General features: G+C 39.6%; 1 protein-coding gene across 2 annotated transcripts in view; it reads right to left on the bottom strand.

The window, feature by feature from the left end:
• cntnap2a (contactin associated protein 2a) overlaps nt 1–26,998 on the bottom strand; it is a 358,406-nt gene that overhangs the window by 139,929 nt on the left and 191,479 nt on the right. For both annotated transcript variants that reach the window (XM_031282240.2, XM_031282241.2), the window contains exons 5-9: nt 17,271–17,323; nt 16,826–16,976; nt 15,414–15,598; nt 11,989–12,132; nt 10,482–10,743 (exon numbers count right to left, since the gene is read on the bottom strand). In XM_031282240.2, coding sequence (XP_031138100.1) covers nt 10,482–10,743; nt 11,989–12,132; nt 15,414–15,598; nt 16,826–16,976; nt 17,271–17,323 — 795 coding nt within the window. The remainder of the gene's footprint in view (nt 1–10,481; nt 10,744–11,988; nt 12,133–15,413; nt 15,599–16,825; nt 16,977–17,270; nt 17,324–26,998) is intronic.

The following is a 26,998-nucleotide window of genomic DNA, read 5'->3' as shown; positions in this document are numbered from 1 at the left end:
GCAAGCATCTTGATATTGTCTAAGGGACAGACGAAGCTGACATCTCTCTGATTCTCTGGTTGCAGGTATCTTCACTCATAACAGGCCAAGTGTTCTAAATCTAAAGGAACCAGAGTTAGAGGTGAAACTGTAAAGTAAAAGTAAAGCCAATGTTTGTTTCGTTTTAATGAAGTTGTTGGGGTTATGAGTAGCTCACGCAACAGCCTCTTTTTGGTCAAAGTGCTCTTCTAGACTAAATAAATAAATATTTATTACAAACAAAATGTAACACCTGTGTTGAAGCGTTTAGGTATATTGAAAGTGTTATATAATAAAAATGGCAGGTGAATGGACAGCGACAACAGACAGCGCTGCTGCCCTTGAACACACTGAGTGAACACACCCTTCTCACTTCATCAACCTAAATTAATGAAATTGTTTGTAATGACAAAAGCAACAAATTGAACTGCAACATATCACATTGGCACATCAATTGGATGTTTGTGCATTGAAAATTAGTGTTTTGTTTTTTAAAACTGCCACTTAAAATGTGTGTGTACTGCACACATTCAGAAACACACAGATGCACATTCAGTGTTGACACATGGTGTTCATTGCCCCTGCTACCATGGTGACAGCAGCTATGACTTCAACACATGACATTCTTCACACAGTAAAGTCCCAAGTGTACCAACAGTAAAATCTAAAGAAAGTTTATCACAGTAACAGAGGAAAACCAGCCAAGTGCCCGACCTTGTAGATAAAATGCTTAAACTTTAGCTGAAGGCAAAATGGATGACACCAACAGCAGCTGCTGCGGCTCCACCACTCTACAGATCGTGTCTTTGAGAGACCTTCTTGAGTATCAGAAGTTTTCCATTACTCACTGTTGGGACCGTCCAGGAGTGAGTTAAACATTATCTTGTCAAACAAAGGATTTCCAGCCAACATGTGCTCAGAGACAATGGGCCTGAGACAAAGAAGGCCTACTTGGAAAATTCCGATCCAGGTCTCCTCAGGAAAGATGGTTCATCACCCATTTTCTAACAACGGCCTGCATGCAGACCTTGCAGCCTAAAAGTCGCACCTAGGTGTTACTGCACAAAATGGCCGAAACACCAGGAGGTCCTGCATTCCCATTGGTTCAGAGGTACCATAAAACCAGCATGGAGCCAGGTCTGCTGGCCTGCGCTATAAAACTCCATGTCACCCCCCACTTCTCGTCTTTTGCCCTGTGACTTTGGTCACTACAGCATGACACACAGAAACAAATGCTTTCCACCTCAACTCCAGTTGACGACAGGTCAGCACTACAAGTTTGTGCTAAAACTTCCATTTTTGAAACTAAGTGGACTTAATTTCGGTGCTGGGAGCACCGTGGATCCTCTGAAACCACTCGCCAGTGTTCTCATATCTGCAGGAGAAGGAAACAACGTTTTTCGTCTCAATTCGACTCTAGCTCCCTTCTTTCTGCCCTTTTTGGAAGGAGAGCTTCCTCTGATCTGCTGACGAGTAGACACGGACCCCCGTTTCTTTCGTGGAAACCTACGGACAAACGGACTGAACACACAGTAAGAAGGCTTACGTCTGGGCAGAGATAAATAGTGTGTTTTATTAATGAGTAATTTGCTATTGCTGCTACTTTGTGTTACCATTAATGTGATCTGATTAATACAGCGCTACTGCTGCGCATGTAATGTATTAATCTAGGATTGTGACCGCTGAGTCAAATCTATTCTGTGAATGTACTCGGATCACGGTGTATTGTTGATATGTTGTGTTGAATATGTAGCTAGCTTGTTCAGGCTGTAAATGCTACTTTCTGCTTCTCCCACTGCTGAGGAGTTTTAGGTACTGTTAGATCCAAGTATATATATATCTTTCTTTCCTACTTCTCTAACCTTTCTCTCACACACACATATATGAACACATAGCTAGTTACACACACGCGCTAAGGTGAACAGCTGGCCAACAGCGAGTCACATAAACTGCAGAGCGCGCACCGCTCCACAGTTCTGCGCTCCGGTGTGTCTCCCTCTGGTCAGCCACACGTGTGCAGACACGTTAGCTTAGCAGCTAGCCTATTGTTGTTAGCACATAGCTTAGCCTGAATGAGCTAACGGCTAATCTTAGGCCTAGCCTATCAATACCGCCCTCTTGGGATGAAACAGTTTTGTGCAGCTCACAAGAGTAGCCATTTTTGTAGTCTTTGGCTAGACTACACCTCGTCACCCCCTACTCTTTCACACTCACTCTCTCACACCCACACACACACACACACACACACACACACACACACACACACACACAGAGGATCTCCCCACATGCTGTTTTGTTTTGCTTTGTTTTGTTGTACTTAAAAGAAACGTATATTGGTTTTAATTAATCAAAGGATTATTGATTGGCCATTGATAATTTTGAAGTTAATAAATTCTACTATACTTTAATTAGCAGTTGTTTGTGATTATTTGTGTATTATTGTATTAATTGCTGGTTAAACACAGGTCAGTGCTCGGATTTCACCCTTCCACTGACAAATGAGACTATTCCACAGTTCAATATTGGCCCCTGAAGTTCCAGGGTGGTGCCCCGTTTTGATTGTTTGTTGATTTGATAAAGTTATTAATAACCATATTCATAACTTTATTAATATTGATAAACATCTTTGATAATATGCCAATAATCTGATCTGTACCCCTGCGTGTACCCAACACACTTACGTTACTTTCACTGTTGCCATTGTAGCAGACTGAGGAATGGGCTCAGGTCCAAAGTGTCAAAAAAAGTCTAGTAAAGCATAAATGGTTCGAGCCAATGCACAAACAGAAAAGTGGGCAGACCAGCACCGCCATCCCTGACATCTGGGCTGAGCTAAAGGGAGTGGAGAAACATGGTAATAGAATAGAGGGTGGAGCTGACTGTCAGCAAAACTCAGCATCAATGCCAGAGAGACAAAGTGTCTGAGGTGTAGAGTGAGAACACGATAGAGAGAAAATGATAGAGCAAATGATAGAGCTGGCTTTACACATTGTATGTTTTCTCCACTTTAAATGACATCTATGTCATACTGAGTGGATGTGCTTTGCATTTAACATGTTTCATTAAATGACTTAACTCATATTCATACTGTGACAGGTTTAACTAGCTGGGTACAGTCAGACCTTTGCATTAAGCTGTGCTCTAACGAAGTATACGTGTGGTAAATAGATGGCTTTCGTCACGGTTCTCATTATCAGAGTGAAATAAAGTAATAGACAAAACTATTATTTAGGTAAGTAGTGTGCATCATTACTTTTATTATTATTATTATTATTATTATTATTATTATTATTATCATCATCATCACAATTTTGTCATTTGCATTTTTTTTTTTTGTTCATTTGCATTTAATGACCTTATCAACTCTAAAATTCTGAAAGGGGGGCAATAAACCAGTGTCAGTGACAGGTTTAGGAGCTGTGCTCTAGTGTCTCAGTGAACCTTTGGTAAATACTAAATAGTTTCTAAATAGAGGCCACAGACATTTAGCACATTGCTTAAGATTGTGTGTGTGTGTGTGTGTGTGTGTGTGTATATACAGTATATATATCTATGTGTAAGTGTACAGGTATTGCATTTCTATTGATTTCAGCTATATTTGCCACAAGGGATCAATGATGGATCACAGACAGTAGCATCAGACTGATCCAATTTGAAGAATGAGGGCGAGCTAGATAAAGCTAAATACATACATACATACTTTTTTTTTTTTTTTTTTTACAAAATGAAGCCAGACATAACTCAACTCAACTTCATTCTGAACTGTGCAGTAATTCTGAAATATAAATAGCAAACGGCACAAAGACTTGCAGAGATGCACTTTGTGAGAATCACAAGATTAGAAAAGTATCTCTGGTCACTACTGCATAAACTCCTAAAATACATAATGGGTTCAGATACTGATGAGCCCGCCTGATGGGGGTTGGGGGTATTAAAGTAGATGGGAAGTGGCCAGGTGAATCCTATTCAAATTCTCGGGAGTAGAAACTGATTACATAGATATCAATAAGTAATATGCAACAATTTTAACATTATCATATGGGGAAGAAACATTATTCATGGCTGATCCTGAATGCTTTTGTTCTTTGTGTTCTTTATCTCCCTCGGAGCATGTTGGGGATATCACATATATCTCAGTGCAACAAATCCTTGTCCAGTGTGGATATTATTTCTGCAACATTATTACTCTGCTCCTCTTTTCCTCCTTTTCCCATTGTTTTTCTTCTCTCCTCTTCTCTCCCACTGTTTCTATTACATTTTGATCCTATACGTACAGTATAAATTATTTTACCTGCTACTAATTTATGAGGCCCTCTGGCTTTCATGAATTTACACCCCTATCTCCTACACTCCTAAATATTCCATCCTTCAAGATGGTTTGAAGAGCTTTGCACATTTTCACTGATGCCAATATACCAACCACACAAAGCCTGAGAATGCAACACATTAAGCCTTGCCTACACACACACACACACACACACACACACACACACACACACACACACACACACACACACACACACACACACACACACACACAAATGCACACAAGCACGCTGACACACACACTCGGGGGGAATGAAACAATATAACATAATCCTGGGTGGCTGTAGTATGTTTTTTTCCTCTCAAATCTATGCCTCAGGCCTTTCTATTATTGTAATGCCTAATGCTTCCTATATGGACTGTGCAAGTAAGCATGTGCGTGTGTGACTGATAACACACAAAATCTTAAAGGAACTGATGTTGAACACATCCATGAAAGAACACACAAACACAGTTTTAACATAGCTAAAACTTTCTGCTTTAATGGTGGCCCTAATCAAACAGTGTCTGCTGCCTGTGACCACATTTCTCTGGTGATATCAAACAGGACAGCATACCTCTTTCATAATATAATGATATACAGTAGAAGAGATATGTGAAAGTATTGAAAGGAAATTTAAAAAAGCAATGACAACATGAAATGTTGTAAATTAAATCATGAAATTGGTAATATTTTACTTCTGGACCTGGACCCTACTAATGACCGCATTACAATGTGTAGGAGTGTTTTCTTCTAGGAACAAGCATTTCTGAATTTGCCTTGTGTCAATTCTTAGTTGCATTTATTATTATCGTGTTATTTGGTTACTTGTCACAGTCTAAAAGCATACAAGGAGATGCAGGGAGCTAAATCACATTCAATTCATGTTTTCTACTAACATTTAATTCATCAAGATTAACTATCACTACTTACACCTTTTGTCTTCTTTGACAACTGACCAGGAATACAAAAACATATTTCCTCACTTGGGTGTAGGAAATTAGATTTCTCTGTCTCTGCAAAAGCACTGGAGACAGTGGAGTATTGTTTCCATGGAAACAATCCTGGTGCCCAATAATTTGATAATTAATCAAGAGGGTGATCAGAGGATAGCATCTTCAAAACACATACTCAAAGACAAATACCAACACTCAGCAGCTATCAGGTGCAGAAGCAACATGTTTCACTGGCTTTGGGTCACTGGATCATTTCGAACCAAGCTGTTGTATAATTCTTACCAATGAGTGATGAGAGCAAAAGAGAAGAGAGATAATAAGTAAGTAAAATCAAAAGTGATGGGAAAATTAGATCAGAGTCCCTGCAGGAATCACAACTAAGTACTATCTATTAATACACACACACACACACACACACACACACAGACACACACACACACACACACACAGTTAAGGAGACACCTACAGTCTAATCTAGGCCTCATCTTGCCTTTAGTTTCATCCTTGTCTTTCTGCTTGAGAGGAGGAAGTGGATGAAATGTTCAAAGTTTTTACAAAGGAAAGAATAGCATGTTTCCGCAGGTCACAAACAGCCTTAGAGCTTTCTCTCACACACACACACACGCACACACACACACACACACACACACACACACACACACACACACACACACACACACACACACACACCACAGCCGTAGACTCACACACGCATTTTGAATATGGTATATATGCATAAGAGGGTTCATTTGAGTGTGTTCCTAGTAGCAGACGAGATCTACTGTACCTGTCACTATGTCTCCAATTAGAGAGATACATTTATTTCAATGACCTGGGACCCACCACGGACAGAATGAGGTTATGAAGAGATATTCAGGTGATTTTTACACCATCAGAGACATACAGCACTTATGCACCACCTCCCATCCTTCATCTACCTTCCCTTTTTATACTGCACCTGCTGATTCACTTGGGTTTTGCATAAACCCTTTCGGAAATTACTAGCTGGTAGTTTGAGGGTAATGCTCATAATACAGTCATGCATAAAGAAGATTGATGAATTATCCCTTTGGTCCAGTGCTGAATACCCCCCTCTTACAATATATACACATTAATCACCACCACAAACATAAGAAGGCTCCCGAGCAAACTCATCTCTGAGCCCGGATATATTTTACTGGATAATGTGTTAGCACACAACTGTCTGGCATAACTGACACACCCAGAGCAAACATAGCAACATAGGCGTCCTTTTGGAGTCCTATTACTCACCACCTGTGTGAAATGATCAACATTATTTTGCAATTTTTGCCTTGAGAACCCCTGAGAAAAACAGATATCTGTGTCTCATGGGCTTGTTAGATGTTTGAATTACACTCACACAAAATCAATCTCTCTGCTATGTTGTAGGAAACATCGATTGTGATGAAAGCTGCAAACAAGGGTGCTCATTGTTAGTGAAAAATGTAGTGCTCGCAACTCCTTCCCTTTGATTCATTTGATTCGATGTTAATTTAGGAAAAATAAAGTATTGGTTAATGAAGCTTTAAATAGTACGATGAGTTACTGAGAGTCAAAAAAAAGATAAGACAAGATAGAATATATAAAGGTGAGAAAATTCTCAAACACTTGGCTCACTTATTTTCACATCACATTAACATAGTGGTAAATATCAGGTGGTGCATGTGATATGAGAGTTCACCTAATCATGTGGTTTTTCTGAAGACTCTTCCCTTCACAGATAACAGATCAGACAAAAATCAAAGACTAATACATCATTGACACAAAGTGTGCCTCCTGGTGAGGCCTACTGAGTGGTTGGTGCTAGTGTTGCTTTCGTCAACGAAAATTATGACTAAATATCGTCATCAACGAACCTTTATCATGTGACGAAAACGAGACGAGACGCAATGTAAATGCTTTTCATGTGACGATGACTATAATTAAATGTATAATGCAATATTGTTGACGAATAAAAATGAGACTAAATGTGGTTTACAAAATAAAAACTATGCTAAAATATCTCTTCATTTTCGTTGACCAAAACGAGACGAGACAAAATGTTATAACGTTATGTTGTCTCGTTTAGTCGCGTTATTATTATTATTTAGCAGTATTTCTGTTCCCTGTCTCACTTGAGGGGCTGCATCAGGTCGCACTCGGGTCGCACTGCGCAGATGCAGGCGACGTTACTTCCTCAAGCCCTGTCGCGGCATTATTTAATTTAGAAGATGCAGCGGTGAGTTAGAGAGTGAGACGAGCGTAAACAACAACAAACAAAATTAAGTTTGACACAGAGAAAGGGACCGTGGCTGGCCAGCCGGGGTTCGTATTTGGGAGAAAAAGAATAAACGGCATTTTGAAAAACTTTCATTACATAGGAGTGGAAAAGAAAACGGAATGTGTTGTGGAAAAAGATGGAGAGAAATGTGACCACAAAATCACAGGAAAAAACACCACGAACCTTAAGAGACATCTCAAGCCATTCCATAATGAAATTGAGGTAAGTCAAGACATTAACGTAATGTTACTTTCTATTTTAGAAAGCTCATGCCAACTCATGAGGCTGTGGTTAATGTGTCTAATTTTAACGTTAGCTTTAGACGTTAGCAACTGGAGCTGAAAACGACTGAGACAAACGTGTGTGACTAGTGTGTGTGTGTGTGTGTGTGTGTGTGTGTGTGTGTGTGTATTTGTTTGTGTGAGAGAGTGTGTGGGTTCTTAGTTCCTACCTGACTGACTCCATGTGTACTAAGCATCCCTTGTTGGCCAAAATTTGGGTTTTGTCTATACTACTAGGTACTTTTACTATATTGACTGGATTAAATAGAATTGCATTACTAAAAAGAGACTAAAATACAATTTTCATTGACTAAAACTAGACTAAAATGTCATCAATTTCCATCGACTAAAACTAGACTAAAATAGTCATGGATAATTCTAACTAAAATAAGACTAAAATGCTCAGACTTTTAGTCGACTGAAACTTGACTAGACTAAAAAGAATATGAATGTGACTAAAACTAATAAAAACTAAAATGACAGCTTGACACAAAGACTAGACTAAAACTAAAATGAAAACAGGCCGCCAAAAACAACACTAGTTGGTGCACCATCTTCATGCATTAGCATGAGAAGGAGGGTGCTGCAGGGGCTGCAAATCAGTGGAGTATGTCTGTGCGGTTTTACCTTCCAGCAGATGCCTGATTATACTGTATGTATGAATAAGCTCACGCTAAATAGCTTGATAAGCAATCTATCCCAAAAGAAAACAGGAGCGTGTATTCTCAGTAAGAACCTCTCTTTTCTCTCACTCACTCTCTCCTTCCTAGCGTGTGCACATCTGCATGTCTCTCTGCAGTATATTTGCCATTAAGAGGGACTAAGCATTTCATTACAAGTCTACTGAGCTCCCACTGTGTCATTGGAGCCAGTGTGGCTTTCTTTCTGAGAGATACTAATAACAGAATCAAAGGAGGGAGCGTGTGTTTGTGTGCACAATTCTGTTTGTGTGTCTGTGTATTCTAGTAATACTGATGTAATCGCAGGCTCAAGCCCAATTAGCCTAGAGGGTAACTCTGTAATAATCCCTACCCCTGGGCATAATGGCCTATTAAAGCAACAGTGGACAGAATAAATGAGTGTGTCTAAGGAAAGGGAGGGAGGGGAAGAGAATGAAGAGAGAGAAAGAGAGCCAGGAAATCCGAGTAACGGAACAGTAAAAGAGGTGCTAGGATAAGAGGAACAGAAGAAGACTTTCCAAAGATTTCACTCCAATACTAAAACACTGTCCTTGCAACAGGGAAGCATTCTACTCGATTACACATCTTTAAGCATGATTTAATTTAACAGTGTTCATAAACGTCTTTAATAGAGTTGTTGATTTCTTTACTTTGTAGACTATCATTCATGACAGAGAAAGCAGAAAAATTGGATTGTGAAGCCACATCTTGAAAGCATTCTTTATGTGTTTTATTTGTTGGAAACCCTCCTCTATCACTGGACTGCTCATTAATGTTGTTGGGCTCAAGACCACATAAATCAAGAGCGTGTCAAGATGGAGTCTGTGGAGAGGGGAGATCTAACCCAGACCAAGAGGAATATCTCAACTGAGACTATAAACATGATTGCTTTGATGGGACAACGTAGTTGTGTGCTAATGCTTTAAAAGTAAAGACAGTATGAGTCTCTCAGTAATGAGTAGAGGGTAAAATTAAGTCCAGGATGTAAATGAGCTTTAACAGTAAATGCACCTTCTGTATGCATCACTTTTTCAGCAAGTTTCCAAATGTGGGCATTGTCTTTAACTGTACCAAACCAGCCAATACAGATATGCAAGAAGTCAGTTTAGCTGTCGTTCAAACATCCATATTGCTCTTTACCCAACACTAAACGCTATGCAATAAATGTCAGTGGGAAGCAAAAATTCTTCATATTTCTGTAGTAGATTTGTGGCAATGACATATTTGGAATACAACAGAGGATAAAGTGATAATTGCTAATTAGTGTTATAATTGAAGATAAATGCAGTTCCAACAAAACAGATTCTCGTTTAAACCCACAGTTTGTAATTTCTCCCTCTAGGGGTCTCTCAATTAAAACAATAACAAAAATAGGACTCTGATATCGTTGTGAAGTAGCGTGGGATCATGGGAGTTTTTGTCTTCATTGTTCAACAACCACCATTGCAGATGAAAATCTATCTGATGTGACTCAGACAGAAAATAATATTTACGGATGGGGTAATGTGTGAAAGCTGCTGTATAATAATATAATGACCCTTGGGTCGCTTGGTTCACCGATGCGTTTATGCTTTACGGGGACATCTTTGGCGACAGAACGCACAGCAAATAGCAAATAATCATGCTCCATCACGAGTGAGCAATACAAATAATAGTAAACAATAGAGTCGCTCGCCGACTTCCTTCCTCACTCTCTGACGTATCATCTGATGCTTCCCGTGTTTCCCTGGAAGTAAGAGCAACTAGAGAGGGCTAAGGGGATATGGCAGCATTATAAAATTACAGATTTCTCTTGGTTTGAACATTGTTGGAAAAATTTGGGATAATGTAAGTACACAACTCTACAAAATCAATAACATGGGTCTAGTTTCATAGACATTTAAATGTGGAAATGTTACAAATTCTATTCTTAAATTGTGTGGTGTGCGTTCATGTGGGTGCACATGTGGACAAACTCACCTGACGATAAGTCTACCCGGTTGTTCGTGGTCGCTTTCGTCACATTGATATGAACTGAAACCTTGCTGTCCTCGAGGGAGATCTCCAGCGTGCCATCATCAAGATTACTGAAGAAGAGGAGCCCGTCGGGATTCCACGTACGAAACTGGAAGCTCACAGATATTGTGTTGTGATTGGCTCGACCCGGCAGCTGCAGGAAGCTGGTGGCATTGAAAAAGACCGGGAAGGTGTGGGTCTCCACACAGGAGAAGGACAAGTTACGCTGTCAAGTTAGAGAGAGAAAGAGACACCAACAACGAGAGATAATAGGAAGTTATCCATTGATCTTCAAAGAGAAAAGTCAAAAACAAAGCTAATCCCTTTTAAATGTGGGCTTGTTTGTGAAGTTGTTTAAATGTTTTAAATGCCCCAACACTTTAGGAAATCATGTATTTATTCACTTCATGTATTCATGTTTACTTTCAGATGCTTCTGACTGAAGCTAGATTCAAAGACTGATGTTGCTTGTACACATTACAGAAATGTGTTTTTTTCAGCTCACTGTCTTTGAAACCAGGGTAGAGGTATTGTAACCTGGGTGATGTTTGCGTGGTAAAGGAAAACAAACACTATTGTGGATTTTAGTCACTAATTACCATTGAGCTTCTTCAACCTTGTGCTCTTAATCAAATCATTAAAAAATGTACAATATTGAGCTGCCTGTGTGTGTGTGTGTGTGTGTGTGTGTGTGTGTGTGTGTGTGTGTGTGTGTGTGTGTGTGTGTGTGTGTGTGTGTGTGTGTGTGTGTGTGTGTGTGTGTGTGTGTTTCTGGAATTTGAGAGCAGATCTGTTTAGATTAGAAATGAATGGCTGTGTGAGTCATCAGAGAGAATTAGAGGTGTGGCTCTAACGAACTTGATTAGTGTCTCCATTCGTTCAATCAGTTCATCAGATTGAAGAAGATACACTGGCTGTCCACTGTTGAGGAAGAGCAGGAGAAGTGGCGAGACGGGAGCTCTTTGACTCTCCAGGAACTAATTTTAAGGATGGCAAAACACTTAATGTGCTGAAGTTACATCTAGCAGTCATGCAGAGTGCATTTGATGAGGGGAAGAAAGGCATTTAATATGTTCCTAATTCTGTTAAAAAACAAACTGTTCCACAGTTGTTGCAGTGAAATTTTGCGTTTGGTTGCTGTAAAATGGCAGCCTTGATATCAAGAGGGAGCACAAAGACAGGAGGCAAACACATGGAGGGGCCACTGATGGGTCAGCTGTGTCTGATTAATTATGAATCTGTTAAACTATTTTGGTACGGTGAATAATTTGCCCCCTCACTCAGGTCAGGTACAGAGTTAGTGTGACAATAATGAGGATGTTAAATATTCAGCTGCCTTTATAAGCATATTATTTCAAGCTCTTTAGATTTACATGTAAATGTTTCTATATATATATATATATATATATATATATATATATATATATATATATATATATATGTATGTATGTATGAGTAAGATTTCCCTTACAAAGCTGGAGGTGTCTAGCTTCTTTCGGCGGGCCAGGTCTGTAATGTTGTCTCCATTGTAGTTGATGCTCTCCATGCAGCCTTTAAAGTTCTTTCTCCCTCCTCCCACTGGCTTCCCACTGTATGGCATCCCCCCAAAACTTAACTGGAGAAGAACAGAGGGCAAAGGGGTAAAAAGAGCTGGATAGTTGAACAAATGCTGATTATTTAGGACTTTGAGTGGTTTCTCCCTCTACTGCTAAAACACTGCAAAAAGCAACATACATGTAACATGAAATTAAACATTGTTATTCAGAAAATCATTGTTCAACCACAACCACACACACACACACACACACACACACAAACAGGGATTACAGTAGTATCATACAAATGTCTAATTAGGGAAATTGCAACAAATCCTAAAATAGGATTTAAAAACTCATGCTACAGTTGGGGAGTAAAATACATATTCTTTCCATTTTTGAACAACACCAAAAAAGTATCAAATAAAATGTAAAATTACATTATAAAATGTAATGATAGTCACAGATGGATGTTGTAATAGGTGCAACTGTGATAAAAGGACACTGTACTTGCTTTGTTGGCAAAGTTTTAGATAATATTGGCCTTCTGTATGTGGAGGAATGACCAAGAAATGCACGAAGCTCTAGCATGAAGTGAACACTATCCCCTGATGACAACAAAATAAGAAGATAATGGGATCTTAAAAAAATTAAATCTACATGTATACATCATGTGGCATAAACATGTGCTTATGACAAATACCGTAGCGTCCCCTTAAGGCTAGTTCTGTGAATGAATACAGACGTGGATGGACCAGGTCTGATCTTCTTCTCTTCTGCTTTTATATATATAGGACAATTAGTGTCAACCCCAGAATAAATCACAAAGGTATTTAGTCTGCATTACAAGGACAATACTGACAAATCTAATATCAACTTTTTCGACCAAACAACTTGACATCAGCATACAAAGATACTGTTCATTATATATATTTATATAATATGACAACTGGAGCAGTGGGAGAAAGCAGTAAAGGTTTGTGAGGAACAGATGCGATGAGAGGACAGCTGAGGCGAGGAGATGGAGGCTAATACACAGGCATCTGGTGGGAAGCGCTGAAGGACACAGAACTGACGTAAATGTAAATTGCGTCTCATATTTTTCTACAGTTGAACATGTGTTTTTTTTCTTCCTTTCAGACATAGCTCTGAGGGAAACCAAGATGATGGAGGGTGGTTCGCAATTACCAGTCAATATGTGCCTTTCTATCTGTGTGTATGTGTGTGTGTGTGTGTGTGTGTTTGTCTGTGTCTGTAGTGACGCTCCAGTAGTCTTAGTAATTATTGCCAATGGTAGTTACAAATGCACCCGGATATTTAGTCTACAGGGTTAAATGCGAGCACAAAACGCAATCACATACACAAAGACACACACACACACACACACACACACACACACACACACACAAGATGGAGTGTGTGGACTAGATGGAGTACAGTGGTACACTTTGAGTAAAAGCTGGTCACAATTTTGTAGAGAGACTCAGTCAGGCAATAACACTGCCAGGATCCATTCAGGCTTTACCACAGGCATGCAACACACACACACACACACACACACACACACACACACACACACACACACACACACACACACACACGTATAGATTTTCCTGAAGATCACTTAATTCAACAGCTTCAGTTTAATTTGACTGTGGTTTGTCTTTCCCCATTTCTTAGTATCCTACTTAACACTGGAACAGATAAGCCATAACAGCAATATCTGCTAAAGGTCACACACAATCATATCAATGTACACACACAAACACATGTATACACCCATGTATTCACTGCACACAGCTGCACACACATTAAACTCAAGCGCATTTCATACCCATTATGCATTCCAAAATCAATTTTCTCTTATAAGTATTATTAGCTGAACTCTTTGCATTCCATTACTGAATGACATTAATTATGTGAGTTTCATGGATTAGCGTTATAGCACAGTGTAAAACCAATATCTAGTTTCCTGTGTGGTATTGATGCACTGCATCCACCTGCTTCTGCTTCCACCAGTGATGAGTAGTTGTTTAAAAAGTAGTTACAAAATCAAGTAACGTCGTAGAACAATATAACAAAAAGCATCACAAATACAGACTATTAAGTAAAGACAATATATTGTATAATTGGTTTGAAATGATGACACAGCCCTGTTGAGACTCCTAGCACTTTTTGAAAGGTTCAGATTTTAGCTGAACTGCTCACATTAGCAGATTTGGTATTCTGTGCTGGACATCAGTACTGTAAGGCTCCTAAACAAGAATTGCTCAGTTTTCTAGAGAACTGAAGAACAACTCCATTATCATTAAGTCCTAAAAAATAAATACACAACGCCTCAAACATTAATGAAACAGCCTGCGAGCTATTTCAGGCAGACAACCCAAGTGCATCGCTACACTCAACATGGCAGACCTGGAATCGCTAGTGAGCTGCAATCAATCAATCAAAATTGCACAAGGTACAATTCCAGTTAAATGTTATCCCATAAGCTTAAACTTGTGCATGATTCATCATAAAGCACAATGTGGCCGTCAGATCGGCACACAGAAAAAAAGTCAGCCAGTTAAATCCTGGCACTCCAGGATCCAGTGAAGTCATGGCGAAAGAACACCACATCTCCCAAAATCCCGTTGGAAAAAGAGGTCTTTGGGCATACACGTTTGCCAACTAAAGCCACTATAATTGCCTTGTGTTTGCAATAATGGGTGGTCTGAACCTGAAAAAATGCAATTTCATGCCAGAAAGTTTCCCGAAAAATTGCACTGCGCAACCTAATCAAACTAAACACAGCCTCAGCTACACCTGTCGCCACCCATCCCACCTTGGCTCAAGCAGGTTTTTTTGGAGCCAGGAAATTACCACATAGACTATTGCCTGAGGAAAAGAGCAAAAGGACTGGGTTTGCACTACCACTGGCTTTGCACCTGCAGGATTGGGCCCTGCATGTAATATAGGGTTGAGCAAATAAACCGAGTGCACTTTGTGACTACTACCTGCTAAACTAGCATGCTACGGTACTAAAAATATGCTGTGCTGTTACAATTAACAACTAAAGTTGGTTGAGAAAGTAAGTATTCTTCTGTTAATCTAAAATGCTCTGGACTGACACACACGTACAAGCATCACTCAGGCAAAGCTGAGATAGCTAAATAAATCAGCTGACATTTTAGCTATTCACTTTTTCCATGGTCTGCCTGTTTCTTTTACATAATTGAACTCACCCATGACTGCCTATCAATGTACAGCTGTTGAATCATTTGGCATCCAAAGGTTTTATTAATAACACGATGTCAAGCTAATATGTCTTTTAAATAAATATAATGTAGTGCATGTTTAAGTAATACAAATGCTTTCTCACCTCATAGTCCAAATCAAGGTGGTCAAACTCTCCATTGGTCCTGAAGTGCTGGGTGTGTCTGTCCAAGGTGAAGTTGACATTACGACGGTAGCGTTCGATCACCACCGAGTGCCAGTGATTGTCATCCAAGAGGCTGCCGGTGGTCACAGAGGTATGACCCAGGATAGAGCCATACTGATTACTGCCTGTAATTAACATGTTGGTACAATATAAGATATTGAACACTGTAAATGAAGCAGCATGTTTTAACAAGCCAAAAATGAATTAAAACCATGTAAAAAATGGTAAAATATGTATGAACAGTAGAATTTGCTTTTATTCTTAAAGCTATTATTAGATATTCTGGGCAGCTTAACAAGGACCAATGAACACAAAATGTACTTGTGTTCTCTGGCAGGGATTTGCCAAACTAGTAAAACATTATTTCAGTGCTTCACAGTTCTGGCTATATGCTTCATGCCAATAATAAAACACCTGACATTTCTTAAGCAGCTCAAAGTGCCATTAGTTGTATCACTGCGTACAAGAATGCAACACTGTAGTTGTTGCTTCTATTCTGCAGTAAAGCATCATTAAAGGTCACACCAGTTCTCTCAGCAACACAGCTGGTTGACAGTGAGTGATGCTCCACACACTTGTTTACAGTGTAAAAGGTAAAACGCTGTACATGGACACTTTATCTGTGCTCCTAGATAATGGTATCTTGACAGACAGGCCATTCATTTAGATTACAAAAGTTTAGCATTATTGGCAAGTCTATTGATGGTATTATTCGTTTGACCTGTCAAGTTTCTGCAAACACAACCAGTGTACTGTAGTGTAGCTGCATGCATTGGACTGAGTACCTATTAAATCCAAGGATTGGAGCTTGACTGTGTATAGCTTGGCCTTAAAAATAATTATATTAAGGAATGTCCCCAGTGTGGGATTAACAAAGTATATCTTATCTTACATATCACTTAGATATTTCATATTCAATAGACCTTTTTCACGGCAGACATGTTGACACGTCATAGTAGGAAAAACACAGGTGTATTCAAAACCATTAATGATGGCTGCATTCCACTTAGGAGAGGCCCTGGTATTGTGCATGCTAACTCACTGAAATAGCTTACTGGGACACTTGATGGAATTGAGCCATCATTATGGTAATCAATTTCACCTGTGCTTTTCCTACTATGACAAGTCAAAATGTCTGCTGTGAAAAAGGTCCATAAGATTGCTTGAGTTTTACTTTGAGAGATATGGTTTCACAAACCTATACGCTCCTTCAAAGTTTGAGTAGGAGAAGGTATAACGTCTACAATCAATTGATACCAAGACAGCTACATCAAAACATTGTGTCAGGATGGTCAGCAAAAAGAGGAACTTTGCTTTGCATTTCATTGTCTAAAAAAAGATGTGTTGCCCACCCAGGTTTATCTGCAGCAGCAGCTTGGCCTTGCGAAGCTCCAGGGTGATGTAGTCTCCCTGTTGGCCCTCCCCATGGAGAATCACACCCTCGTTCTCTGACGTCTTGAACCTTAGTGCAATCACATCTTTAATGATCTTCATCTTCTTCACCTGCACACATGTAAACAAACAGCACATGGTTGTGAAACACCACAGGTGGCTCAGTTTCAATTAAAAAAAAATGTAGAAACTTTCTTTACTTCAAAACAAGAATGCCTGCACATTTCTAGGTCTCCCAGCGATCTTCTCAGAATCTACATCAAATGTATTTCCCATCATATTATATTGCTATTTGTTGATTTTTAGGATCTAACCTTTATGTTCTAGAACAATCTTGACAGTATGACTTTTTATGGGAAGGTTTAGTCAAGATAACATAGAATATCAAGGTAGTTAATCCAGTACCTTAAAACGATATGAGATTACACCCTGTCCATCAAAGTTGATCACGCCCACCCCTAAAAAAGACAGAAAGTGGACAAATAGAATAAAGAGGGAAACACGAGAGAAAGAAAGGAAGACAGTGACAGTGAGGGACAGAGATAAAATGCAAGATTGGAAAGGGTCAGTTATAGTGAGGTAAATTTTAATTGCATATAGAGAAAGGTCAAGACCCCTTTCTCAAATTGACAAAGATCATGAAGCCTACACTCTTTTATGGGCCAAGAAAACTTTGTAAAATATGTATTTCCAGCTACAGAATTAAATAAACAATACACCTAAATTAGCAGCAGTAATGCAATGAAGCTTAGTCAGTTGTGCGAATACAGTATGTTAATAATAGATGAACAGGCAAAGGGCCTGTGGAAATTTGATATCTCCTAGCTGTACTTGCCATCTGAATGCGTAGGATTGTGCATTAAAAAAGTTATCTTTACAGGCTACTATTGGTGCAATAAAGATGTTATTGTTTCTAATGATATTGTACCCAGTAGGGCTTTTTCACAAAGGACATTTTGACATGTCACAGTGTGAAAAGCACAGGTGCAAATGATTTAATTAATGATGACTGAATTCCATTGTGCTGCTTGTTTCAGGGTCCTGATATTGTGCCTATTGGGCTCACCATCACACTAGCCATGCTTCCATCCACATTAAGTAATATCAAATGAAAAATGCCTTATGGAAACAATAAAATTCGACTGAATTTCATGAATATCAAGTTGTACGTTCGATCTCATCGGATTTTCTAATTAATAGGTAAGCGGCTCATGCGATAAACGCTGATGGAAACGTTATTTGCCGATTACGTTGTAGGTAATTTTATGGTTGCAACCCGCCATAAAACAAAGAATAAGTTTTAGGTCATTTCCACCACGTATTTGTGCTTTCTTTGCAGACATGGCGGGTGTCAACAAAGACAGATATAAGTGGACGAACGAGGAGACAAAATACTTTTTAAATTTAATTTAAGAGCGAAATATAACGGCTATATTAGATAGTAAAAATCATTGTTGTCTGCCATTTACGTCTATCTGCATCATCATAGCGATGTTTTGATGGCGTCGTTGTCTTATTATTGCTTGATATGTCCCTATGAGCTGGCACATAAGCACTTACAACTTGTGCAATATTAATCATTTGTAGATAGACGGCGCAACCCATTTTGTCTAGCAAACTTTGTTCGCAAATGTTAGCTTGAATGTTGTGCGATTCAGTGAGAAAATGAATGGAAACACCTTAAAATGTCTCAAATCTATTCGATATACCAATTTGACCAAAAAACAGCATGTGACGTAATTACGCACAGGTTTATATTCACCTTAAAGCCGTTGGATGGAAACACTTTTTCACCGGCTTTATTCGCATGAATGTTTTTAGCGAAATTCAGACAATTCAACTGACAAGTGGATGGAAACATAGCTACTGTCATGGGTCACTGGGATAATTGAATAGAACAGAGCCATCTGTAATGTAACACCTGTGCTTTTCCTATTATGACAAGTCTGCTGTGAAAAAGGCCTGCAACAAAAAAGATGTTGAGTGCTGTCATGTAAAACACCATTAGTGAGCAGTGACACTTGTTCACTATATATATTTTCTATTTCACTGCATTGTGTTAAAGGGTCCAATTAAATTCTGTGGGATTTTTTTCTTCACATATGGTAGCTTTTTAAAATTCAGACTGGGGTGAAAGAAAATACTTTCTACTAATACTAAGAATGTATGAATTAATAAAACATGGTCATTGTAAAAGGTATCGCAGCTAGACACCTATGATACAACCACCAGGTGTTACTGTATTGCGGCTGATTAGCTGCTGGGCAGAGCCACAACTCTGCCCAGCTTCAACCTGAGCAGAGGTCTAATCAGCCACAATTAAAAACACACAGGCCTGTTAAACATAACTTGTCTTAAGGTATAAAATGCTACATTTATTTTTACCAATTTACAGGTGCTGGACTTACAATAGAACTGTATCTGTAGTGTCACTGAAATTACATTTAGGATTACAGAAATTACAAAATATATTGGATTAATAAGCAGCAGGGCATTTACAAGTAAAATGAAATCCAATTGAGATCATTTGTATGTAAAAATTAAGGTTTACATCTCCAAAAAGGGACAGAGGGCAGAAGGAGACAGGCAATCAGATCTTGAGAAGGAAATAAAGTGCAGTGCTTGACGCCCTCTTCAATCTTACTATCGTAACCCCAACTGTTCAAGTGGTTAGTGGAGAGTGCGTGTCTGTGTGGTGTGATTGGTTGTGAAGGTAGAGAAGAGTGTACAGACTATAATAGGATAACAGAGCTCGGGAAAGATCAGATCATCTTATACACAGACACACTCATGCGCAGTCACGCTGTCCCTCAATCTTACCTTCTCTCTTGCTTTCTCACTTATATAACACGCACACACAAAACTATGCCGAAGCCTGTCCTTTCATGATAAACACCTGGAGAGGGGGGTGAGAGGAAATTACATCTTTCCTTTGTTCTAACTTCAGTGCTCCCAAAATGATCCCATGCTGCCTCTCACTGGGTAGAATACATCTTTCCATCTCCTTCGCTGCTTGACACTTTCCTCTTGTTCCCTCACTAGTTCTTTCTCCATTCCTCCCTCTCTGCTCCACTCTTTTTTCTTTTGCTTCCCTCTTTAATTTCCCCTCTTCCTTCCATCACTTCATTTGCTTTATCTCTCTTTCTCAATCTCTCTCTGGCTCTCTCCCCCGCCCCTCTCATCATCTTCTTCTGCCACGTTTATGGTGCAAACAGTGGTGGTAGTTGACAGTTTTCCATTTGTTTTATGAGATATTGCAGATCTAGTTGTGCTGCTCAGAAAATGATTGCCAGCTCAGCTGAGTGCTTGGTGTCAGGAGGGAAACTGGAGACTGGAGAGCTTTTCCACCACCTGCAGATGACTGTGAGATGCAGCGAAAGAGGGAGAGAGGATGACCCACTGCGACGCAGAGTAACAAGGGACGACTACTTGGTCTGCAGCCAGGGCAACTGTGATGGCATGCACACAAGATGGTCAAGGTTTATTAGATCCTGACCCAGGAGACCATGCCATTTTGGATCCTGACCCAGATGGTGGTTTTCCACCATAGTGCGACAGACGGTGACTGAGATAGAGGTTTAATATAGACAGCTGCTTGTGACAGCCAATGCAATCTTCAAATTATTATTATAAATTGTTATTATTTATCAGCATCTGAAAATTTGAAGTTGATGTCAGTACATCACTGTCATATTACCTGACCAATGGTGGCTGTGTGTGGTGTGTAGAGCCACAAAGAGAAATTGTTTAATGAATGTTGATGGTATGCCAATGCCAAAAAAGTGAAAAATGTCTACAGATAAGACTATATATTCATAATCATTCTCCACTTTAAATGGAAAATATCATTTTATAGTTATTGTACATCATTTCTACACATGTCACCGAATGTGTCTCCTGCGTCACTTTGGATAATTGCCTGAATAAAGCAAGAAGACATGAAATCAGCCAACGCAAAGCAATACCACAGGGATGCCACCTGCATCATGTCAGGGCAAATTAAAGGTGCATGTAGTGCTTATGATGTTAAATTGTATCCATGGCAACGTGTCAATGGACAAGCAGCAAATTAGGTGGCTGTGAGCACAAAAGCAGGTCACTCACAGTGAGATCTACCTTTGCCAACTAAAGGATTTGGTTGTTGTCATATAATTGGAAGAAGTGTATTTCCATTTTGTGACTGTTGTTAAGACACAATAATCAAATGTGAGATGTTAAGCTCTGGTATAAATGATGTCACTGCTTTTGATATTCTATAGATAACATTATAAAAAAAAGTAATGAAAATAATAATCAATAGATTTATCCATAATGAAAAGAACTGTTGGTCTCAGGCCTGTACTGTAATAATGTATGTACTCCCCCCTTCCCCCCGTACTTATTGCACCTCAGAGCCTGTAGGCTACATTGAGGCTCTTTCAGCTGTTTCTGTGTTTGACCTCAGTCCTGCTCCAGAAATAAATGCTAACAATAAACATATCTACATAAGTACATTTCTTCGATAATACATCATCCTGACAGCTGATTTAGATTATTGTTGGCATAAATGGGACGCAGGCTGAAGTCAGATATGATATGCTTGCATTTATTTGAAATTCTACTTGCATGACAGTGATTGCTTTGTATAGAAAATTTAATTTGTACTCAGTTTCCGTCTGACTTCCCTTTCTCTCACATACCAGCTCTACTATTCCCTGACTCATCGATGAAATAATTGATTTTCTGTTGATCTTATGTTAATTAAAATGGAAATGAGCGTGTAAATTCCAAAGCATGGTGGCTCAGGACTGCTTTAGAGCCTTTGGCACAGACACATACACACACAGCCTTTCATTGCACAGTCCTAGATGAGTCATAACATGGTATTGCATTTAATTATCATACATTTTCGAAACCTAGAATTACCATCTACAATCAACATATTTGGTGATTATGCTGGGAACATAACATCTATATTTATCTGCCTCCTTCTCCTCCTACTAATTCTATTTTGTGCCTTCTTTTTTCATCCTCTTTTCTTTGTCGTTGCCCGAACACTGTCCTTCTCTCTTTTATCGTTGGATCGGGAAGCAGGAAAACATTTAGGAGAAGTTGATTGTGAGAGAACAGAAGAGTTGGGGGAGTGAAGGGTGGATAGATGAACAGACAAATATACAAGTTCTCATTTCCTGACTGAATGCTGAAGAAAGAAGCAGTGACAGCGTAATCATGAGGAAGCACCGTTGGGCTTCAAAACACAGCTGACAGACAACTCTGACCAGGGCGGAGTGTGTGTTCATGTGCAGGTGTGTCTGTGTGTATGCAACTTTCTCTCTCTCTCTCTGTTATCACTCATATCTGGGTTGTAGGCATATGTTCAAATGATTATGTGTGGTGTATTTAATATGTGTTTCATCTGTCAGCTTGTGGTGGACAACATTCATATTTATTTATTTATGTTGTGCTCTGTGCGTGATCTCGTGGGATCTCGCGCGATAGCAGCCGAGAGGAGTTTCCATCAGGCAAGTGTTATTTAAATATACTTCTGGTGTAGTTACAAACTTTCTAATGCCTCGTTTTATAAGTAAAGAAACTATTTGTACTACTGTAGAAGTATGGTATCATTCCGGGCATTATTAGTGCGGTAATTTATGAGATACAAACGTGGATCCATTAGCGCCTGCACTAAGCTAACCAGCTGATAACGCTAACTCAACATATATATATAACAAGGGAAAAAAGCTTATGGGGGGTTGTTTGGCTCAAGGTCAAGGTGCAAAGCAGCCTAGGGTGAAATTACTCCGAACCATCACTTTAAATAAATTGGCATTCTTAGCACACAATTTATGTTATCCAGTAAACTGGGACTATAATTTGGGAGGATTGTACAATTATAAAAACCTATCCTAATTGTACAATCTTCCTTAACTATAGTCTTAGTTCACTGAACCAATAACTGGTGTAGACTACTCTATATTCATGTAACAACAGGGAGAAGACACCCCAATGGTTTATGACTTTATATTTTGCTGGGGGGAAATAACTGATGAATATACTCTGTTACATTCACATTTACAGTGTGCATTATATTTATTACTTAATTATATTTATAGTTTCTAGATTTTAGAGTCCAATTTCTTTTATATGTCCATATATACGAGGGAGCAAAGCATATAATATGTAAAGAAGGAAACTTTGGAAAGGAAAAACACGTGAGAAAAAGCGTGGCAGATAATAGCTGACTCACTGAATGATGGTCTAAAAATATACATTTAACTACTGCTCTCATTTGCAAAAACGAACAGTTGTACACTCTGCATTAAAAGCGAGCACTGGAAGTTAATATGATTTAGGAAATTTATATTGTAGCCCATGAGAGAGAGAAACGATTTATCTACGCATCATATTCTAGAGTTGTAGAAAATGTATCTACATGCTACATTTCCTAAGTAACATTATCTTCTGCTTACTTTTAAGACAAAGAGTACAACAATTAGTTTGTGCAAATGATTAGTAGCTTAATTCTTGAATGGTATGATTATGACGGTTTCAATTCAGAGCAGTGGTCAGTAAATGTAATTTATTAGGCTACATACGCATTCAGTCGGTCCGCGATCGTCTGTCACACTTTCTCTCGCTGTTTCATTACAGCGCCTGTGTTTCTTTTTTTTTTTTTTTTTTTTTTTTACAAATGTGTTTCACGTTATCATACTTCCACAAGAAGGTGCTGCTCATTCTGTATAAAGTATGAACAATGCGTATTCTCCATTTTAGCATAAGTAAATCTGTTATCAACCTCGCGGTCTGTTAAGGAAAGCCGTGAACGTGCATCTATCCAAAATACTTAAGCCTGGCTTGACCTTCGTGAAACACACCAAGCCAGGCTGCACAGATTAGACTATAGGTCAAGCCTCGCTTTATCAGTTATCCTGGATTTATAAATTCTGCTTTTGTGAAACAAGCCCCAGGGCTAAAAATGTATCCAACTACAAGTGCCTTTTTTATCTATGAGAAGAAAGCTAGTGAGCGCAAACATGATCTATTTGATCATGATTTATTTCACACAGCTGAAATCCATTTACATCTGGGAGTTAACCATAATCACAGTGTTCTCCTACTGGCCCACAAGCAGCTCCACTGGGGCAGATGCTGGCTTAGGTCACGTCAGCAGTAGTTGTTGTTTTTGAGGCAGAAAAAAGTGAAACTCATTATCTTTTCAGATTCTAAACCTCTAAGTCTAATTCTACCGTTGTGTCTGTTGGGAAATTTTGGTGTACATATTTGCAGTATCTCGTATTCGGTGGTGAATGGCTGGCTGAATGGAAATGTATTCTGCAAACAAATGGGCCCCTTTAAAAATCAAGTTTTGACCTTGCTTTGTTCCTTGACAGCAGATGCAATAGCATTTTTAGTGACAAAACCCTTTATTGCGTCATCAGTGCTTGGACAGCAAAGGAAACTGTGACTTAAAGAGATAACCTTTTGAGTGGCCGGGTTAGCTCAGTAGGTAGAGCAGACGCACATATACTGAGAGGTTTATGCCTTGATGCAGAGGTCCATGGTTCGAATCTGACCTGTGACGATATCCTGCATGTTTTCCCCCTTTCTCACCTACAGTGAGGAAAATAAGTATTTGAACACCCTGCTATTTTGCAAGTTCTCCCACTTAGAAATCATGGAGGGGTCTGAAATTGTCATCGTAGGTGCATGTCCACTGTGAGAGACATAATCTAAAAAAGAAAATCCAGAAATCACAATATATGATTTTTTAACTATTTATTTGTATGATACAGCTGCAAATAAGTATTTGAACACCTGTCTATCAGCTAGAATTCTGACCCTCAAAGACCTGTTAGTCTGCCTTTAAAATGTCCACCTCCACTCCATTTATTATCCTAAATTCGATGCACCTGTTTGAGGTCGTTAGCTGCATAAAGACACCTGTCCACCCCATACAATCAGTAAGAATCCAACTACTAACATGGCCAAGACCAAAGAGCTGTCCAAAGACACTAGAGACAAAATTGTACACCTCCACAAGGCTGGAAAGGGCTACGGGGAAATTGCCAAGCAGCTTGGTGAAAAAAGGTCCACTGTTGGAGCAATCATTAGAAAATGGAAGAAGCTAAACATGACTGTCAATCTCCCTCGGACTGGGGCTCCATGCAAGATCTCACCTCGTGGGGTCTCAATGATACTAAGAAAGGTGAGAAATCAGCCCAGAACTACACGGGAGGAGCTGGTCAATGACCTGAAAAGAGCTGGGACCACTGTTTCCAAGGTTACTGTTGGTAATACACTTAGACGTCATGGTTTGAAATCATGCATGGCACGGAAGGTTCCCCTGCTTAAACCAGCACATGTCAAGGCCCGTCTTAAGTTTGCCAATGACCATTTGGATGATCCAGAGGAGTCATGGGAGAAAGTCATGTGGTCAGATGAGACCAAAATAGAACTTTTTGGTCATAATTCCACTAACCGTGTTTGGAGGAAGAAGAATGATGAGTACCATCCCAAGAACACCATCCCTACTGTGAAGCATGGGGGTGGTAGCATCATGCTTTGGGGGTGTTTTTCTGCACATGGGACAGGGCGACTGCACTGTATTAAGGAGAGGATGACCGGGGCCATGTATTGCGAGATTTTGGGGAACAACCTCCTTCCCTCAGTTAGAGCATTGAAGATGGGTCGAGGCTGGGTCTTCCAACATGACAATGACCCGAAGCACAAAGCCAGGATAACCAAGGAGTGGCTCTGTAAGAAGCATATCAAGGTTCTGGCGTGGCCTAGCCAGTCTCCAGACCTAAACCCAATAGAGAATCTTTGGAGGGAGCTCAAACTCCGTGTTTCTCAGCGACAGCCCAGTAACCTGACTGATCTAGAGAAGATCTGTGTGGAGGAGTGGGCCAAAATCCCTCCTGCAGTGTGTGCAAACCTGGTGAAAAACTACAGGAAACGTTTGACCTCTGTAATTGCAAACAAAGGCTACTGTACCAAATATTAACATTGATTTTCTCCGGTGTTCAAATACTTATTTGCAGCTGTATTATACAAATAAATAGTTAAAAAAATCATACATTGTGATTTCTGGATTTTTTTTTTTAGATTATGTCTCTCACAGTGGACATGCAACTACGATGACAATTTCAGACCCCTCCATGATTTCTAAGTGGGAGAACTTGCAAAATAGCAGGGTGTTCAAATACTTATTTTCCTCACTGTAGCTATCCTGTCAAATTAAAGGTGGAAAAGCCCAAAAAATAATCATAAAAAGAGAGAACATTTTGAATGCACAAAACTCCTATGCATTCAGATGGCAATTACAGCCAGTACATATTTCATTTAAACAGATCCATAGCAGAACCATTCGTAAAAACAATATCTGACACATTGTTTGAAGACTACTGACAAGTCGGTGGAGAAGCTGCAGAATAAATACATCAAATCTACAACAAATTTAGTCTTGATTCATTCTAAGTACTTACTTTTACCAGGGTTTCCCGCAGCACTTTGCAGGTTAGGTGGCCCGCCTAAGCTGAGGAACCCCACAGCCTTAACTAGGTCGACAAAAAAAAAATCTCTGACAATAGCGCGGACGCGCTTCACACCACGAGCAGGCACGCGCGCCACACGGCCGAAATGAGAGAAAGAAAAAGAGACGTGGTCCGTCGGTGTCTGGAGGATAACTAGCCAGTTGATATTGCACGTGTGTCCGTGAGAACAATCGCCAATTCACCGTCGCGTGTGCGTCGGAGTTTGTCAACAAATGTGCGGCAGCCGGGGCATGCCCGGGCAGAGACGGGGTGAGTGGACTTACCAGAGTGTTGGCATACGGCAGGCAGAGAGCATTTATATATGTTTCTCTGTCCTATTCTTCACATCAGTGAGGCTTTCTTCTCTTGTTTCCACGAAGTGAATACATGACAAAGTAACTGGAACTATCCATCACCTCTCGCGCGTGGATTCTCAATGTCCTGGCTGTTGCCCGGTCTTTGAGACACAGCTGTTGTCTGTTTTTTTTTATCACTACACGCGGTTCACAACACACGGTTAGTTAGCGTAGTTACACACAGTGAAATTACGTGTCCTGTTTTTATTTCACGCATACTATCTGCTGGAGTGTGTGAAGCTATGGGCTGAGCTCTGTTATCTCA

The sequence above is a fragment of the Sander lucioperca genome, chromosome 1 (assembly GCF_008315115.2).
Source record: "Sander lucioperca isolate FBNREF2018 chromosome 1, SLUC_FBN_1.2, whole genome shotgun sequence".
Taxonomy (NCBI): Eukaryota; Metazoa; Chordata; class Actinopteri; order Perciformes; family Percidae; genus Sander; species Sander lucioperca.
Note: the sequence above shows the minus strand (reverse complement) of the source record. Positions and strands in the feature narration are given on the sequence as shown.